Source organism: Carassius carassius, chromosome 5 (genome assembly GCF_963082965.1).
Source record: "Carassius carassius chromosome 5, fCarCar2.1, whole genome shotgun sequence".
NCBI lineage: Eukaryota > Metazoa > Chordata > Actinopteri > Cypriniformes > Cyprinidae > Carassius > Carassius carassius.
This window is the reverse complement of record NC_081759.1, coordinates 4,141,978-4,161,757: the sequence shown is the minus strand read 5'-3', so window position 1 is coordinate 4,161,757 and position 19,780 is coordinate 4,141,978. Positions and strand designations below refer to the sequence as shown.

General features: G+C 36.6%; 1 protein-coding gene across 1 annotated transcript; it reads right to left on the bottom strand.

The window, feature by feature from the left end:
* Positions 1-636: 636 nt before the first annotated feature.
* On the bottom strand, positions 637-14,158 carry LOC132140651 (E3 ubiquitin/ISG15 ligase TRIM25-like). Its single transcript, XM_059549502.1, has 16 exons — positions 14,062-14,158; positions 13,385-13,938; positions 12,609-12,704; positions 10,874-11,107; positions 10,652-10,790; positions 10,509-10,535; positions 8,576-8,697; positions 8,304-8,501; positions 7,299-7,411; positions 7,013-7,124; positions 5,644-5,769; positions 5,272-5,378; positions 2,231-2,348; positions 2,087-2,141; positions 1,657-1,732; positions 637-950 (listed from the first exon to the last, which is right to left on the bottom strand). The coding sequence occupies exons 1-16, from the start codon at positions 14,123-14,125 to the stop codon at positions 857-859; spliced, it is 2,235 nt and encodes a 744-aa protein (XP_059405485.1). The 5' UTR covers positions 14,126-14,158; the 3' UTR covers positions 637-856.
* Positions 14,159-19,780: the final 5,622 nt, after the last annotated feature.

The following is a 19,780-nucleotide window of genomic DNA, read 5'->3' as shown; positions in this document are numbered from 1 at the left end:
TTCCTTTGAGGTGTGGCCACACCCACAAGTGTCATATTGCATGAACTAAAACTATTTGATCACTTAGAGAAACAGTCTCTCTTTAATTAAGAACCATTGTTATGCTGTGAAAGTGCAAACCCAATGAGCACAGTACAATCAAACTTAAATGGCTCACTTTACCTGCAATCACCCCATATTTATGAATAACAATGAAGTACAGTACAACTATAGTAAAATAAACAATCCTTTATAAGGGACCCGTGAGATGTTTGTGATGAAAAAAGTTCTATAAATCACAGTGGCGGATGAATCTAAAGAAACTCCCAAACCTTTTCCTCCAATTTGATACACCTGACCGATGTGAAAACTTTATTCCTGCATTTGAAAAACCAAACCGACTATAAAGTCAAGGTTCCTTTTTTCCTCAAACATACATACATTTAAAATAAAACTCTAAAAAGGTTCAAGGAGAATATGATAAAGGAAGAACAGAATTGTATTTTCTTAAACCGTTTTTGTCTTTCTCCCTGTGCTCTTCGGCTCTACATGGCAAAATATTGAGGAGTAAAATACAAAACCCAGTTTCTCTTGCATTTAGTTGGATATTGATGCTGTAAACTTTTTTTGCAAATTCAATTCAAACTTTTTTGACAAATCAGAATGAACAAAGTTAAGCTCACAACCTAAATGCAAAACCAATGGTAACTTGATGGCCTGACAGACTTGACAATTATGCTGCATTACATCTAAACAGTAATCCCAGCCTTTGAATCCAGTGACACTGTAGCCAAATCAAACGTAAATCAACCAAAATGTTCTTAGTTTTTCCGCTCTGAAACCTTCCAGCTGGTCAGGTGTGGCATCAACATGACCATCACACAATCACATATTTCTTTCTTCTTGCGTCCGACTCCATGCAAAACCTCTCGAATGCCTCCTCCATCTCCGGATCCATTTCATCTTCATCACTGCAGAAGCTGCAACATAGAAGCATTCCTTCATTATAAGAGTATGGATGGAAGATTGTTCCCACCACAGGATGAAAAACAACAACAATTTAATTGCCACTTTTTATCTCACAATTCTGACATTTGTCCCTTTCAATTCTGAGAATATATCTCACAATTTTGACTTTTTTACTCAAAATTATAAGATATAAACTTCAAACTTCCAAAGAATGTTGGAATTGCAAGATAAAAATCTGAATTGTTTGCCAAAAGTCATACTTACCTTTTTTATAATAGGCTTTTTATTTCACAATTCAGACTTTTTTCTGTCATCTTTTACCGAGTACAGAAAGTACTTTTATTCAGCCTTGGTGCATTAAACTAATTATAGCTGCTTAAATTTCAGCTTTTCTTACTTTAAAAATGGATATAATAATTCCCAATATTACAGTTTTTTATGGTAATTATTCAAATGAATGCAGCAATGGTGAGCATAAGAGAGTCAATTTAAACATATGAAAAAAATTACCAAAAAAAAAATATAAGCAAAAGCTATACATTTACATGAACTTTTCCCTTAATCTGTGCATTTGTCAAAAATGTGTAATATTATGAATAAACTACAAACAAACTTTGACTCATCAACTCATCATGTGAATTTCAGTCTCCCCTTGTTGGCTGGTCTTTGCAAGCAAACAAAACTTTGGATATTCTTACAAATACTTACAAATAATTTCCATCCTCTTCATATGCATCAGGAAAGCAGTCTCTGTCTAGAATTTCCTGGTATTTCTCTGAGAATTCTGTGGGGGTGGGGTAGTTAATACAGTAATAATATATATATTATTATAATATATTATATATTTTTTCATCTGCTTTAATATATATATTAAAGAATAAATAAAAAGTCTTTACATGTTTTGGTAATGATAATATGGAAGAAGAAAAAAGTGAAAAATAAATAAAATTAAACAATTAATTTTATGAAAATAAAAAGTAATGCAAGTCTAAATAGTCCTAAAAAAACTTTTTTTCTTTCTCTTAAAATGTAGTTTCTGATTTTCTTTTGATTTTGAACCCAATCATGATTTTGCAACATTGACCCGCTTAATAAAGCACAAGGAAGTCAGCAGACTGAAGACGTTCTCGATACTCACCAGGATCCGCTGCTGTGAAAGGCGTCCAATCTGCTGTGTAGAAGGTTGGTTCATTCTGAGGAGCAAAATCCATTAAAAGAGGCTACAAAGATTACATATTACAAAACCTGATTAAATATATTTTATGTATTTGGCATTGCGCACCATAAAGTAGTTGGGGTCGTTGTCAGGTGTAGCGTCACTGCTCACAGCGGCTGTGTGAACTCGACCCCAGTTACTGGATCGCAGCTCCACCAGTTTCAACAGCATCGTCCTGACATCTCTACAAACACACACATTCAGTAAACATCAATAAACACAGATACAGTACATATCAATAATGCAACTGTACAGCTCAACAATCTAAGAGCGGTTCACACTGACAGTGATGCTCCGCAACAAGGCGATCTCCAGGGTCATGAACAAAATCAAATACTGGCAATGCAACTACACTTTATGCAAAAGTAAAATAATAAACGGTAGGAGTACAAACAGTACTCAATACTACATTACACTGAACCAGTGTATTTCAGTATAGTTTTATTGATATTTAGTGTTTTGCCATTTGCCATTTTAGGTATAGTTTTAGATATGTATTATTACCTTGATATACAGGTGCATCTCAAAAAATTTGAAAACAATGGAAAAGATTATTGTATTTTAATTTAAAAAGCAAACTTTCTTATATTCTAGATTAATTACACACAAACTGAAATATTTCAAGATTTTTTTTGTTTTAATTCTGATGGTTACAATTTACAGCTTAGGAAAATTAAAAATTCAGTAATTCAAAAATTAGAATATTCAATTTTGAGGTTGATTAGTTTCATTAATTTTCAGTATAAATACTGGGTATCTCTTGTGCTAGTTTAGAACATTGAACTACAATTTTGGGAAAAACTACAGACTTGGCAATGGTCCAGAAGATGATCATCAACACCCTCCACAAAGAGGGTAAGCCACAGAAGGTCACTGCTGAAAGGGCTGGCTGTTCACAGAGTGCTGTATCAAAATATATTCATAGAAAGTTGACTGGAAGGACAAAGTGTGGTAGGAAAAGGTGCACAAGCAACAGGGATGACCACAGCCCTGGGAAGATTGTCAGGAAAAGCCGATTCAAGAACTTGGGAGAGCTTCACAACAGTGGACTGAAGCCAGAGTCAGTGCATCAAGAGTCCCCACACTCAGACGTCTTCAGGAAAAGGGCTACAGCTGTCACATTCCTAGAACCAAGCCACTCCTGAACCAGAAAAAAAACCCGTCAGAATCACTTCACCTGGGTTAAAGAGAAAAAGAACTGTTGACTGTTGAAAAAGACTGTTGCTCAGTGATCCACAGATGGAAGTAAATTCAACATTTCATTTGGAAATAAAGGTCTGGAGACTGGAGCAAGACTGGAGAGGCACAGAATCCAAAGTCCAGTGTGAAATTTCCAAAGTCACTGATGATTTGGGGAGCTGTGACGTCTGCTGGTGTTGTTTCATTGTGTTTTATCAAGTCCAAGGTCAATGCAGCTATCTTCCAGGAGATTTTGGAGCACTTTATGTTTCCATCTGCTGACAAACTTTATGGAAATGCTGATTTTATTTTGCAGCAGGACTTTAGCACAGTGCCAAAACCACTTCCAAGTGTTTGCTGACCATGATATTAACAATGTTGAAAGTAATGCATTACAAGAGTAGAGCATTAAAGGGACATATTACTTTGCTGTGTAATGCAATACTGATCCATTTTCAGTAATATTTTACTCTGTACATATCTAACTAACATATCTAACACTAACGCTTGCATTACAACACACTTTTAGCCCAAAATTTTATTGTTCATAGAAAAGAACAAAGAAAAAAAAAACATTAAGACCTCAAAACATTTACGAATCAAAACTGCCACATAAGTTTGAATTCCTGTTTGCGGTCGGTCAATAGCTGCGTGTGGTGTCCAAGTTTGTAAATAAAGAATAAACGACAGCTTCTGATACATTTGTTTAGCGATTTTTTTTTTATTCATCTCCCTCTCGCTGGTGGAACTTTGTATTGTGTGAAGTAGTCCAGTGAAGGCGGGTTTAGGGTGGGTTTTACAGGAGTGCTGCGAGGATAATGGCATGATGCGGCATGATTTCGGCCTCTGTGCTCAAGGTCCGAGGCTATTAGCTCCACCTGGCTCGCTGTTAGCCTAGACTCGCACTGGCCACTGGAAAAGTGGCTAATGGATGGAGATGGCAGAAGACTGTAAAATCATGAGATGGGCACATGCACATCTTGTCATTTTACAATGGCATTAGAGTTTACATATGCAGTAGTACTGTTGTGTCTAATATGAATACTAGACCCAAGCAATTCACAGATATTGCCAGATAATCACTGTACCTCTACTATACTTCTAACACACTTGGATCGTTTGTAATTATGGATGTCTTTCTTTCTTGCATTGTCTTGAGCCTTCACTTAGCCAATTATAAGCTATATTGTTAGTAACCTGGATAGCCCTCAGTCATAATGCTACACCATATCGCCCTCTACTGGATGTAAAATGCTCTGCAGTACATTTTGTCATTTCAGAATGTTAAGTTCTACTTCTCTAGTTATTTTTGTGAAAGTAATTCAAAAGTTTTATACAGGAGTCATGTAACATTACCATTCTGAGTAATAGTGATATCGTAAGGTAAGGAATTAGTAACAAATAAGCTATAATGTATTACAGTTTGAAAGTAACTTGCAGAACATATTATATCTGACCTGAACCTCACAGAGAATCTATGGGGTATTGTGAAGAGGATGATAAGTAACATCTGACAAACAATACGGAGGAGCTGTACAATAACAATAACGCTTATATATCAATAACGCCTCAGCAGTGCCACAGGCTGATCGCCACCATGCCACGCTGCATTGAAGCAGTCGTTTAACCTGCTTTGGAGATCTTGAACATTTTTTAGTTTTGTAAATCTTTTTTTTTTTTTTTTTGATAGATACTGAATTTATAATTTTCCTAAACTGTAAGTCACAACCATGAGAATTAAAACAAAGAAATCTTGAAATGTTTCAGTTTTTGTGCAATGAATCTAGAATATAAGAAAGTTGGCTTTTTTAAATTAGAAAAAATAACTTTTTCTATGATAATCTATTTTTTTGAGATGCGCCTGTATTGCATCCTGAACATTTCCAAAATCAATCAACTATTATTGAAGCGTTGCCTGACTCACTCACCGGCTGCATTTGGCATCCAGCACAATGTCTTCGATTTTCTTGATTACCTCGTCCATGTCAGACTGGCCTTTCTCCTTCCATGTGTCTTCCAGAACGGAACCAGTCAGCTTGTCAAACCAGTGAAACAATGAAAGTCAACATCAACAGTGCAGTACTGTATTATTATCTGCAGATTAATAACTTATTTCATTTCAGTTGCTTTGAGTTGCCTGGCAATTTCAAAGTCTTTGTTAATGTCAGAACTACTGTCACTAATAATCTTAAGTTGAGTCCTGAGGTCACTTAATAACTCCTACAGACTTGTCTGACATTTGCCTTGAAACAGTACCATTTAGTGTATTCACAGTGTGTAAGAAGAGGAATATTTCAAACCTTGAGTAACTTGACAGCACACATTAGGTTGGGGTTATCTGGGTGAGAAAATAATGTGTTCAAAAGATCCTTTAGTGCTCCCAGTAAGATATTAGCTCGCCTGGGTTTGTTCTTTCCACATTTTATCTGAAAGACATTAAAGAATTTTAGCAGCTCATATTTTTGAAGCAGAATAAATATGCAGCTCTAACATTTGAATTCAGTTAGATACATATGTTATACAAAGGAATAGATATAAAGGGTTCTAATCAGTTTAGACCTTAGCATTACATGGTTTGCTCAGACGTAGCACGTCAAGTAGGCCTGTTATGATAAAAATGTTTTGTTGTGTGATATATTGTCCCAGAAATAATTGTGATAAGCGATATTATTGTCATTTTAAAGGCCATTTCATACCACTGAATATATAATCATATTGTAACAGCATAATAATGAAAGAAGACCTAAACACTTCAAAATTACAACACATTTTAAAGAATATTTCTTTAATGGAAATTAAGTATCAAAATATTACATACCTTGAAAAACCTGAATAAATAGTAAATAAACATTTTCTAACAAAAATTGCAAAGTAGCAAGTAGAAAAAAATTAAAATGCACAAAGAAATTTTTCCATCTACTCTGTAAATTAAGGTGCACACTATTCCTGAAAAACACAATCACTACTTTACCACCAACACAGATCCCTAAGACATATCTGCAGATAAACCTTTTTTTGCCTAAGGTCAAGCTCTGCTGTTGGGTCCGTTTTAATGATGACTGGTGGGCAATATATGCTATTATAAATTCACTCAAATCAAATATCAATTTTTGTTATTTTAGATAAATCTGAAATAAAAGAATAAAATAAAAGAAATAACTAATTAAATAACTACATTTTTTAAATCGTCTCGGAAACTAACCAAAATAAGCTGAAGTGAACACTAAAATTACCAACTGGAAATAAATAAAAAGAACTAAAACTTATAAATGAAAATAAATAAATAAAATCTAAACAATAATATTTACAATGAACAACAACAAAAAGGCACACAACAAAACTACAACTAAAAAATGAACTAAAATTAAAATGCAAACGGAAAATATAAAAACAAGCAAAACCATAATATATACATAATACAAAAATAACACTTTACATTACTGTACATTATTTAGTTTATCAGACAGCTTTACCAAATAAATAAATACAGGATTAGATGGATATACATTTATTTAGTATAAATAATTTTTTTTATTAATTTTATTTATTTAGTAAAATCAAATTATTTATTGATTGATTTATATTGCTTATTAGACTGTACCCAAGAGAGCTGTGTAATCATATTTCTTATATTTTGTGGTAATAAGTCAAAAGCATTAGTTAACTGACCTCCAGGTTAATGTAAAGCTCCCCCAGAAACAGCACATAAGAGTAAAACTTTTTCTGGGTGTCTGGATCTCCTCTCAAGGCCTGCTCCCTCTGCTCATACTCAGTGTGACACCTACACAAACACAGAATGGAGTTAAAGGATAAATGAAACTAACAAAAATGAGACTAAATGAAACTGAAAGTAAAAACTAAGATGGAAAAGGGAAAAAACTGTTGACTTTAAGAACCAAATGTCAAGGCACTTTTATGAAGCACCCAGAAATGGGTACTTAAACCTCAAATGTACCTCTTCAGCAGCAGCTGTCGGAAGTTACCGCTGGCTGGACTGAAATGGATGTGATGAGACAGATGGTTACACAGCCTCGCTACCGTGTAGGCGAAGTGAGGGACAGACGTGGACTGTGGAAAACAAATGTCGGACGGCTTTCATTGCATTCATCTTAGTAATTACTGCTAAAGTTATTATGTTTTGATTAGGGCTGTACAGACACGAATTAAAATTGGTACCATAGGAATATTTAGCAAAGTTCAGTTCTGCTATTTGGTTCGAAAATCAATACAGTGCAGATGCAGGATTTGAAAAAGAACCATTAATTCACTGATTACAAAAATTACTTTTTAATATAATAATACCCAATATGTTACAGAGGCCACCTCAGGTTACATTTTATAATTAGGTTACAAATCTATAATTAGTAAACTGAATTCAGCATCATGAACTATACTCTGTCATTATTTATATTTCAGATCATCCACATTTGTGTGTCCACTTAAGGAATGAATAAATAAATATAGTAAAAGATAATAATAATATTATATATATATATATATATATATATATAATATATGGACTGTAAATTGTATAATTTATTAGACCACTATAAATAAATACAGGATCAGATGTATGTAAATTATTGACTTATATTTATTTGGTCATCATAATCAAATCATAATCAAAAATCATAATTTTTTCAAATAATTCTTAAACCACTGCAGATCATAAATGTACATTAAAATATATAATATTTAAAATAGTTTTGACAGTTTCACTTAAAGGTATAGTTCTCTCAAAAACAGTTCTCTCTTTCATCATTTACTCACTCTCATGTTATTTTACTGTTCTGTTGTTTTCCATTTAAAAATAAATAAATAAAACATCATACAGGTTTGGAACAACATGTGGGTGAATAAATAAAGACAGATGAACTATTCCTTTAAAAAGTAAGTTCTCTTTGCATTATTTTAAAGGTTCCCACACAGATTCATTATCAGAAAGTCATTAAAAGCACACCTGTACGTAGATGAGCTCTACCAGCTCCTGCAGAGTCTCCTCTGTAGTGACGCAGCTGTTCAGTGTGTCTGTGATGTAATCGATTTCTGTCTCAAAGGACCCTGGAGATGAGTACAGATGGCTTACGAATTCCTGAACGAAATCAGCCAATGAGGGCTCAGCATAGTATCCCTTAGATTCATCAGAATATACATCATCCTAAAATTAGAGAACATTAGACTAATACCAAAGTACATTCACACAGTGTTAAAAAAAGAGCCAGACAGATTCACCTGGAATGATGCATAAGAGCCCGGGACAAACTCAGATGGAGCCTCAGACAGTTTGGAGTTTTTCACAAGCGCATCTGCGGCACTGCTGCTATTGTGCCCTGAAGAAACTGAGGATCTGCTCTCTGGAAGACAGAGCGATGGACACTGGCATTAACCCTGAACATCTAGTCACTGTACAGTAATACCCATTTTATATTATTTCATAGGTTTGATGACTCTAATATTATTCTCAAATGTGAGAAACTAATAATAAAGAACAACCAGGAAGTGTAGATATAGAAGCAACCCATCAAGATGACTTGACTTCTCCACTCAAGTCACACGACAGATTTGGAGAAAAATTAACAATCACATCCAGTAACTGATGGTGACCATTTAAAAAGCTTTAATTCCTGCATTCCAATAAAAGTAATACTGCAATAATCCTTATCAAATAACAACAATGTGTCTTCAAAGGTTTGTTAGAATTTTAACCTGAAAGATCAAGATTCAGAAGTGAAAATCACAAGTCAACTAATGACAAAATACATCGAAAGTAGCCAGATTTGGTCTGGAAACTATGGTTAAAATCAATGATGTGCTTTGCACTCTGTTAATCTGTCTATCCATCTTTGCATCCATTTATCTATTCATGCATCTATCTACCCATCCACCCATCTTAACATCCATATATCGATCATCTATCATCCATTCATTCATGCATCCATCCATCTTACGATGATCCTGGTCAAGACAATCTCCTGAACTCCAAATTGAATGTCAGAATGGGAAAAGCTGATAGAAGAGCAACTTTGACTGAAATAACCACTCGTTACAACCGAGGTATGCAGCAAAGCATTTGTGAAGCCACAACATGCGCAACCTTGAGGCGGATGGGCTGCAACAGCAGAAGACCCCACCGGGTACTACTCATCTCCACTACAAATAGGAAAAAGAGGCTACAATTTGCACGAGCTCACCAAAATTGGACGGTTGAAGACTGGAAAAATGTTGCCTGGTCTGATGAGTCTCGGTTTCTGTTGAGACATTCAGATGGTAGAGTCAGAATTTGGCATAAACAGAATGAGAACATGGATCCATCATGCCTTGTTACCACTGTGCAGGCTGCTTGTGGTGGTGTAATGGTGTGGGGGATGTTTTCTTGGCACACTTTAGGCCCCTTAGTGCCAATTGGGCATCTTTAAATGCCACGGCCTACCTGAGCATTGTTTCTGACCATGTCCATCTCTTTATGACCACCATGTACCCATCCTCTGATGGCTACTTCCAGCAGGATAATGCACCATGCCACAAAGCTCGAATCATTTCAAATTGGTTTCTTGAACATGACAGTGAGTTCACTGTACTAAAATGGCCCCCACAGTCACCAGATCTCAACCCAATAAAGCATCTTTGGGATGTGGTGGAACGGGAGCTTCGTGCCCTGGATGTGCATCCCACAAATCTCCATCATCTACAAGATACTATCCTATCAATATGGGCCAACATTTTTAAAGAATGCTTTCAGCACCTTGTTGAGTCAATGCCACGTAGAATTAAGGCAGTTCTGAAGGCAAAAGGGGGTCAAACACACAGTAATAGTATGGTGTTCCTAATAATCCTTTAGGTGAGTATATCTATCCATTCATGCATCTATCCATTCATTTATCCATCAAATTCTGCATTTTTTTGCCAATCATAACAGTGACCGATCACTGAGAAGCCTTAAAGGACCCACCCCTTAAAAACAGCCTGTTTCTGAGAGATGTTCAGAATGAGGGTTGAAAATTATCCTTTTCCACATATTTTGCACAAAAACATTATAAGCAAACTCCAAGGAACATTCAAATAATACAAAAATCCATGTCATGACCTCTTTAAATTAGACTTTGGTACAGTAATGAAGCTGTGAGAATCTGAATGTAATTGAGTGTAGTGTGACAGCTCACTGTACCTGCATACTGCTGCATCCTCTTCAGCTCTGTAGAGACCCACAACAACAAAAGATGGTTTAAAATCTTTGAGACTCATTATTTTTAAATGATATTAAAAATGATAAATTTATGTATGTGTATTGTGTATTTTATATTATCTTACTTGTTTTTCTGAATTTCTCATCTAGAGTGTGCTGCAGTTGAGTCAGAGCTCTCCTCAGAGTCTCCAGACTCACATCAGTCTTCATGCTGATCTCAGGCCTGTTTCTGGTGTTTGTAAAGCTGCACAGGGATGAGTAAATCTATAGCAAGAGAGAGGAAAAATCCCTCAGCACAAGGAATGTTATATACTGCATCATTATTGATCAGAGAGATGTTGACTGACCCGTAGAAGGTGGAGGGGATCTTCAGTGTGTGAGAGCTGCTCCAGTTCAGTGTTTCTCATCTTTAGCTCAGAGATCTCCAGCTCCAGCTCTTCTATGAGCTCTTTCTCCTGTTTCTCTGCTGCTTTCTGCTGCTCCTCCATCATCTCCAGCTGTTCAGTCTGACATCTCTCAATGGAGCGGATCAGATCAGTGAAGAACTCAACACGGGCTGCTTTCTCCATCTCCGTGTTTCTCTGCTCAATCAGTCAGTCAGCAAATGATTAGTGGTGTTTGATAACGCAAGAATCAGTGTTCCAAAGAATCAGTGTCACTTTTGCTCATCCTTCAGTGGTAGTTGAGGGTTTTCAAAATCGCTCAACTGAAGAGTTCAACTGAAGGCTACAACAGCAGAAGACCCCACCGGGTACCACTCATCTCCACTACAAATAGGAAAAAGAGGCTACAATTTGCACGAGCTCACCAAAATTGGACGGTTGATTTGGTTCAGGAAGAACCAGTTAAATGGAATGATTCGTTCGCGAACCGGATATCACTAAACTGCAGTGTTTTGAAATCTCACAACAGACCCGGAAGAGAAGACAATGCTGAATAAAGTCATAGTTTTTTCTATTTTTGGACCAAAATGTATTTTCGATGCTTCAAAAAATTCTAATTCTAATTCTAATTCTCCTCTGATGTCACATGGACTACTTTGAGGATGTTTTTCTTACCTTTCTGGACATGGACAGTAGACCGTACACACAGCTTCAATGGAGGGACTGAGAGCTCTCGGACTAAATCTAAAATATCTTAAACTGTGTTCCAAAGATAAACGGAGGTCTTATGGGTTTGGAACAACATGAGGGTGAGTTATTAATGACATAATTTTGATTATTGGGTGAACTAACCCTTTAACAATTCAAAGAAGTTAATATTAAATAACTTGCATTTTAAAGAAGTTGTTTCCATTTACTTTGAATTTGCTCTGACCAAGGAAAAGGATTTAAAACAAAGCCACAACACTGTAGTAGAGATTTGTTCCTGAATGAATCAGTATTTTCGGCTGAGCAAATATATCAAAAGCAGTGTCTTACTAAAGACAGTCACTTGTCGCCACCTATTGGTATAACGATGTAACATACAGAATGAGTCATTCTCTCTGTGGACTTTTTGAAGACCTGAACTAAATTATTTACTATTTCATAAATTAATAATAATAATAATAATAATTTATTACATTTAAATAGTGCTTTTCTGGGTACTCAAAGCCCTTTTACATGGAAGGGGGGAAATCTCTTCAGCTAGACATATTGCACCAGAACGCCCACAAAACACCAGCTTACTGGTGGAGAGGAGACAGATTGATGAAGCCAATCAGTATATGGGGATGATTAGGAGGCCATGATGATGGACAGAGGCCAATATGGCCAGGATGCCAGGTTAACACCCCTACTCATTTTCAAAGGACATCCTGGGATTTTTAATGCCACAGAGAGTCAGGACCTTGGGTTAATGTCTCATCCGAAGGATGGAGCTTTTTACTGTTTAGTGTCCCCATCACTATACTGGTGCATCAGGACCCACACAGACCACAGGGTGAGCCCCCCCTGCTGAACACCTCTTTCAGCAAAAACCTAGTTTTTCCCAGGAGTCTCCCATCCTGGTACTCACCAGGCTCAACCCTGCTTAGCTTCTTGCTATAGGGTGATATGGATATATTCATATACAAGTGTAATTAAATGGTTTTAGACTCACCTTTCTAACTTCTGCTGAGAGTTTGATGGCTTGAATCTTATTGATTTTCTCCCGAATCTTCTGCTGCACATCTTTCTGTGTTTTCATCAGTTGAGCCTACAGACACAGACACATTAACCATAACAGAGATTTACTGTCTTCTGATCTACAATCCCGATTCCAAAAACGTTGGGACACTGTACAAATTGTGAGTAAAAAAGGAATGGAATAATTTACAAATCTCATACACTTATATTTTATTCACAATAGGAATAAAGATAATATATCAAATGTTGAAAGTGAGAGATTTTGAAATGTCATGCCAAATATTGGCTCATTTTGGGTTTCATGAGAGCTACACATTCCAAAAAAGACAGTTGAGCAGCTAGAAGCCTGTATCAGACAAGGATGGGACAACATTCCTATTCCTAAACTTGAGCAACTTGTCTCCTCAGTCCCCAGACGTTTGCAGACTGTTATAAAAAGAAGAAGGGATGCCACACAGTGGTAAACATGGCCTTGTCCCAACTTTTTTTTAGATGTGTTGATGACATGAAACTTAAAATCAACTTATTTTTCCCTTAAAATTATACATTTTCTCAGTTTAAACATTTGATATGTCATCTATGTTGTATTCTGAATAAAATTTAAATTTGAAACTTCCACATCATTACATTCTGTTTTTATTCACAATTTGTAGTGTCCCAACGTTTTTGGAATCAGGCTTGTACAATGTTTTCACAATGAACTTTTTGATTCTTCATGATATGGTACCATTTTAAAAGTTTTGTCCGTACCTTCTTCTTTTCACTCTCCTCTTCTAGAGGAACAGTGTTGTGGTTCTTGTGATCTGACAGAGCACACATCGTACACAAACATGTCTGATCATCTCTACAGAACAGCTCCAGAGGTCTCTCGTGTGTCTGACATATATAGTCCTCCAGATTACTCACAGGATCAATTAGTTTGTGTTTCTTTAAACCTGCCACTCTCAAATGACGCTCCAGATGAGTTTCACAGTAAGAGCTCTGACACACCACACATGACTTTAGGGCTTTCAGCTTTCTTTCCTCACAGATGTCACACAAAACTTCAGCGTTTTTATTAGGCGTTTTCTTCTTATAGTGATCTATAACCTCTCTGAGTGTGGTGTTAATCTTGAGATCAGGTCTTTGGCTGAATGTTTCTTTACAGTAAGGACAGCTGCAGGTCTGGCTGTTGTCCCAGCACTTATTCAGACAGGTCTTGCAGAAGTTGTGTCCACATGGAGTGCTGACTGGATCAGTGAAGACATCCAGACATATATAGCACTGAAGCTCCTCAGTCAGTCGACCACGGGAGGATGACCTGACTAGAAAGAGAAATGATGAACACAACTAGATTACTAGTCTTAATTCTGGACACACTTATGTACAAATTTTAAATGTGCCTATGCCTACTTCATTACAAAATAAGAGTCTTTTTATCAACTTACTTGAAGGTTCAGTTAGACCTTTTTTTTGTCTGGTTTCTCTTCTTTTTGGTGATGATTGGGCCATTGCTCTTTCCTTTTGAAAGGCTTTTCATTAAAAAAAAGGTAGAGATTAATTGAGATTATGAGATTGATGTAACGTGGGTTTTTGAGTTTTATTTCATGTTCATGTCTTTTATTTTAGAGTTTAGGTCACGGTCCTTGTTCAGTTATGCGATTCCCTTGCCCTTATGTTATCCTGCTATTGGTTTTTTTGGTTCATGTGTCATGTTCTCATTGGTTGTCCTAGTCATGTGTCCTGTCTCTCATTGGTTAGTTCTTGTCATGTGACTTATATTGTTTTCTTTTACTGTCTATGGATCTTAATAGTCGTCATGTTGCCATTAGGCTTGTTCGACTTCATGCGACACCTCAAAGATCGGCTATCGCCTGCAAGCAATGAATTCTGATTAGAACATTCGTCTGACTTTGATCGGTGCTGTAGCTGCCTAACGTTCACATGTGCCATCAAAGTATCGCAAGAGCAAAACGAGATCAGCCGCTTAGGTCAGGCATTGCAGCTGCTCAAAATCGGCTGTGAAAGCATTAGTCGTGTTTGAGATGCACCGCGCCACACATGGCCTCACCTGAATTGCAGGTTAGAGTAGGCAGCTGTAGTGAGGGGATGAGTCAAATAAGTGCACTTCAAGACGGACAGTTCTGACCTTTCGAAGAGGAATAGATACCAATGAGATCAAAGGCAGATATCGCATTATTCACACTCATGTACTGTGGTACTGATAAACATGATATAATTTCAGTTTTGTTGCTTTTATATGAAAATAAATAAAATGAAAATGACACTCAAAATGCTTAATTACATACGAAATGCGCATTTATCATCCAATTCTACTTTACAAGCATGTATTTTATATTTTTATAGAAATATGGCAACAATCACATATCTCACAACAAAATCATAGTGTTTGGGAACATTCATGCATAATTTAAATACATAATCACATGAAATTGGATAAAAAACTAAACATTTTAGAAGACAATGTAGCTTCATGGTTGTCTGAACACTTTAACATTAAACGGTGTCATCAGCCAGTCATTTCCCATCATGCTTTTGATCAGCGCAGTCAGTAGAGAGCAACTGCGCTCGACTGCACAATTCAACAAAGCTGCCTCAGCGTCGTGAGAGTTTATTGGTACACGTCACCATGACATCAGTGCAAGTCGGACGAAACTCGGACACTTTTCTAACCGTTATGCATCTCGCGGTGATCACCAGTAATTGGTTCTGTGCAGATTTTGCTCATCTCAAACAAGCCTATTGATGACGACACACTTTATTCTCATTGGTTAGATTCTATGATGACAAGTACAATGTTTGTTGAGTGCTTATTCTGACAATTAAATTACAATAATGCTCACAAATCTGTGTTTTTTTATAACAGTAAAAGCTATTTTAGTGTAGTCGCACTGTTACATTGAGTCACGTTTAAAAACTTGAACATCTGCTGTTTATTGTTATGACCATGGAAAATATATATTGCAAAATCATTGCTTTCGTGCGGTTTCATTTTTGTTTTGCAATTCTTAATTTAGGTTTGCAAAAAGCACATTTATTTTCCTCAATACTTTCATTTTCTTTTGCAAAACGTTATTTTTTTGCGTATATAAGGCGTTATATTGACTCCATACATTACACTTTCAGTTTTGATCATACAGATACGTATTGGAGACGCGAACCGTTTAAAACTATTCACTTTGATTTGGTGAACTGGTTCAAAAAGATCCGGTTACATCGAATGATTTGTTCGCAAACCGGATATCACAAACTGCTTTGTTTTGAACTCTCTCACAACAGACACGGAAGAGAAGACAATGCTGAATAAAGTCTTAGTTTTTGCTATTTTTGGACCAAAAGTTATTTTTGATGCTTCAAAAAATTCTAACTGACCCTCTGATGTCACATGGACTACTTTGATGTTTTTCTTACCTTTCTGGACATGGACAGTGTACCATACACACAGTTTCAATGGAGGGACTGAGAGCTCTCGGACTAAATCTAAAATATCTTAAACTGTGTTCTGAAGATAAACGGAGGTCTCATGGGTTTGGAACAACATGAGGGTGAGTTATTAATTACATAATTTTGATTGTTGGGTGAACTAACCCTTTAAGTTAATCTTAACTGCTCTTATTAAAATAAATTAATTTATTTTCCCACAAAAATATACTTCCATGAAATAAACATTGATACAGATGTTGTAAAACAAGTAAGCATATAATTTAATTTACCAAGTACAATACAAAGTATAATCTTGTCTTTCAACAGTTTTATGTAGATTTTCATCTGGTGTGTAGCAGGTTTGTCTTCAGTCTGCCTGCAGATTAATTTACTTTCACTTTCTTTTCTTTAAAGTAGCCTAATTACCTCCTTTAGAAACTGTTCAGGACAATCTTTTTTATATTTCTATTGCTTACCTCTTAGTATCAGATGTATCCACCAGAGAGTCTTTCAACTACTCAAATAAACACCAGAATCAGTAAATGTCCATTTCATACGGGCGACAAATAGAATTTCCTCGAAGGCACTTTGATAAACATTGTAAGTTTGTATCATTTGGGGACGAGCCGGTGTTCTGAAATACTCGGTGTCTCTATATGTGGTGTCACTGGGCGGGCGGAGCATGTATGCATATTTATGTGTTTCCTGTTTCATGTTAAAGCGACTATGAAAATATTAGTGCCTTCACTGGTGTAGCAGTCGATTCTGTTCCCCTCTGGAATTCCTGTTTCCCCTTGGGTTGCCAGGCCTGTGTAATAAATCCAACCAAATAGTTAATCAAACATTTCCCCAAAGTAGCCTATATTCCGCGGTTTTGGCAACACTGTCGCATGCAAATACATCAAACACACCTGGATGTAAGGAAAGCAAAAAGGGACAAATCTCTTGCTACACTGCAGCATAGTAAATTATTCTCACACTCCCGTTTATGTTCTATTATTTTTTTTATACATTTTGCAATTGTCCCTTTGTTTTTGTCTTATGTCTGAGTTTTTGCAGTTTAATTTTTCCATTGCAAATTAGTGTAATCTGTCCGTGCTGACGTCCAAAACTCAGGGTATTATATTACTGTTTCCATATAGAAAAACAATACATTTTAACTAATATTCTATTTGATTAATCTGTTTACCTTCTTTCTGATAACAGTGGAATATAATTCCTCATTTATGTCAAACCTATACGAGGAATTACAAAATTCCAAAACGAAATTAAAAACAAAAAGGTGTTTATCCATTTGTCTTACAAAAAGAGCAGAAATATTTCATTTGCAGATGTTCCTCCACTTTCCAAGTTGATGGTAAGCAAAGCACTTTAAGTGATAACTTCTCTACACTGACACATTTTTTCATAGTAAATTGAGGTGTAGTGATACACAAAGACTTGATAATAACAAAAAGTCAGTGCTTGTCAATACACTAAACTGACTTAAAGCAACTAGCCCAATGATAATGACCTGTTTTTTAATTTCATTTTAAATAGGCATATTCCTTCAATTGGGCCTTTAGAACCTCATTGCAGGTTATTTGTTTAGATTTTAACAATAAACCTATTTCAATAGATGGCAAACTTTATCTCCTCAAAAAACAATGTAAAGTTTAGAAGAAAAGTGGTTGCTGGACAAAAAGAGGCCAGCCAATTTTTATTTTAGAATTAGAAAAAAGCAAGCTTGCCATTTCAGCTAGATTTTACTGGCCTGGAATGGGGGTGGACATTGATAAATGGTTAAAAAGGCTACTAAACATTTTCCTTTTTAACATTGCTGTGAGACATAAACTGATTATGTTATGTTAACAGCTAGGATGAATTTAGTTGGGAAAGACACAAGGACCAACAATGTAAATGAGTACATTTATTGACCGTTACACAAAATAGACTATGCTATTCTGACTAAATATGAAGCAGTTGTGTAATGAAATAAATTATTTCACAGGTTTGGGGCACCAAAGATCATCCTTTTTGACAAAGGCACAGAGTCTGTTAACCAAGTTTATAAAAAATGTAATTAAATTTAATTCAATATGAATTAAAATGTTCATGTGTGCATAGGGTTCTGATTTATACACAACATTTATGGTTCATTGTATACTTATTCTAATGCATGTTTTGCACACACCACACACAAATATTTTTTTTAAGCTTTCAGTGCATACATAAATACAACAACAGCAAGGCATATAATAAAAAAGTAAAAATAAATGAGCATAAATGAATAAGTATACGACAGTATAAAACAGAATAGCCAAAGCCTCAAGCATCACATTGAAATCGATAATAAATCGGATTGAAAAACAAAAACAAAAAGGAAATACATTTCAAGTTGAAAAACCTCTCGTATTAAAACTATATTCAAGTTTAGGATTTAGGACGGTATTTTAAACCATTTGACTTGCCATACATCTGTCACAGTGTCTGGGTTGTGTTCCCTGGGTTTCCACTAGGTGTCCTCCTTTCTCACGGTGTCTTTCTCCTTATCACTTCCTGTTCCCTTATTTGGTCACCTTCCTCCTGTTTAGTAATTGATTGTTCCCCACCTGTCTCCTTTTCCCTCATTATCCTTCTGTGTATTTATACCCGGTCTGTCTGAGTCTGTGTTACGGAGTCCTTGTTTAATGTTGATCATTATTCATGTCCGTCGCTTCTTGCTTCGATTATCTGATCATGCTCCTCTCGAACCTTGTAAATAAAACATAATTTCACGGGCCCGGAACATAGCCCAAACCCAAAGAACTCCCTAAAAGAAGCTTAAAGGCATAGGACAGCAGCCAGAGAGCAAAATGTTAGTTGCCCCCCAAAATATGCATGCTGAGAAGAGAGAAGGTGAAGAAACGACCAGGAGAGCCCATGCAGTGTTCGATAAGAGCTGCGACTCGCAACATCTTACTAGCGAGCCCTCCATGCCGCTATGAGAGGAGCACAATGCCAGATATCAAATGAGGAACTCTTGCTGCATCCGAAGGGAGCTGCGGCTCTGCTACACCAGAAGGGAGAGTCCCTCTTACGGCTGAGTATGAGGCACAGTTTGATGCTGATCTGATGGAGGGCTCTCACTACAACCAAAGGGAGCCAGCGGCTCTACTTCATCGGGAGAGAGATCCCTGGCCACCATTGAGCATGTAACATAACTCAGACGGGGGGTTCACCCTGCGACCAAAGGGAGCCATGGGTCTGCTGCACCAGAAGAGAGAGCCCCCTTGCGACTGAATATGAGGCGTGGTTTGATGCATCGGAAGGAGGGCTCCCACTGCGACCAAAGGCTCCCACTGTCGAATATGCATTATACTCAGAACGACAGACTGCAGATTGACACTGCAACCGAAAGGATCAGTTTTAATTTTTTTTTTATTTCCGCTGTTGAAGTTACGTCAGAACTGTTGGTTACCGGCAACTGAGAAACATTCTCTCCTGAAATCTGATGTTGGATTGGTGGTTGCCAAACGTGGAATGTAGCTAGTTGATTTGACCTGCGTTGGTTCTTGGCAGGGTATTATAGCAGTATTAATTTGAGGGCATGAGATGGTCGAGTGACATACTGACCTGCAGATTGCGCACGATATGTTGCAACAACAAAAAAATACGCGGTTGTTAAGATCAGCGTCCAGGGCACTCCAATAGGGGCACTGATTCCACTGAGCGACATGTACCGTGCATTTGGCTGAGAATGAC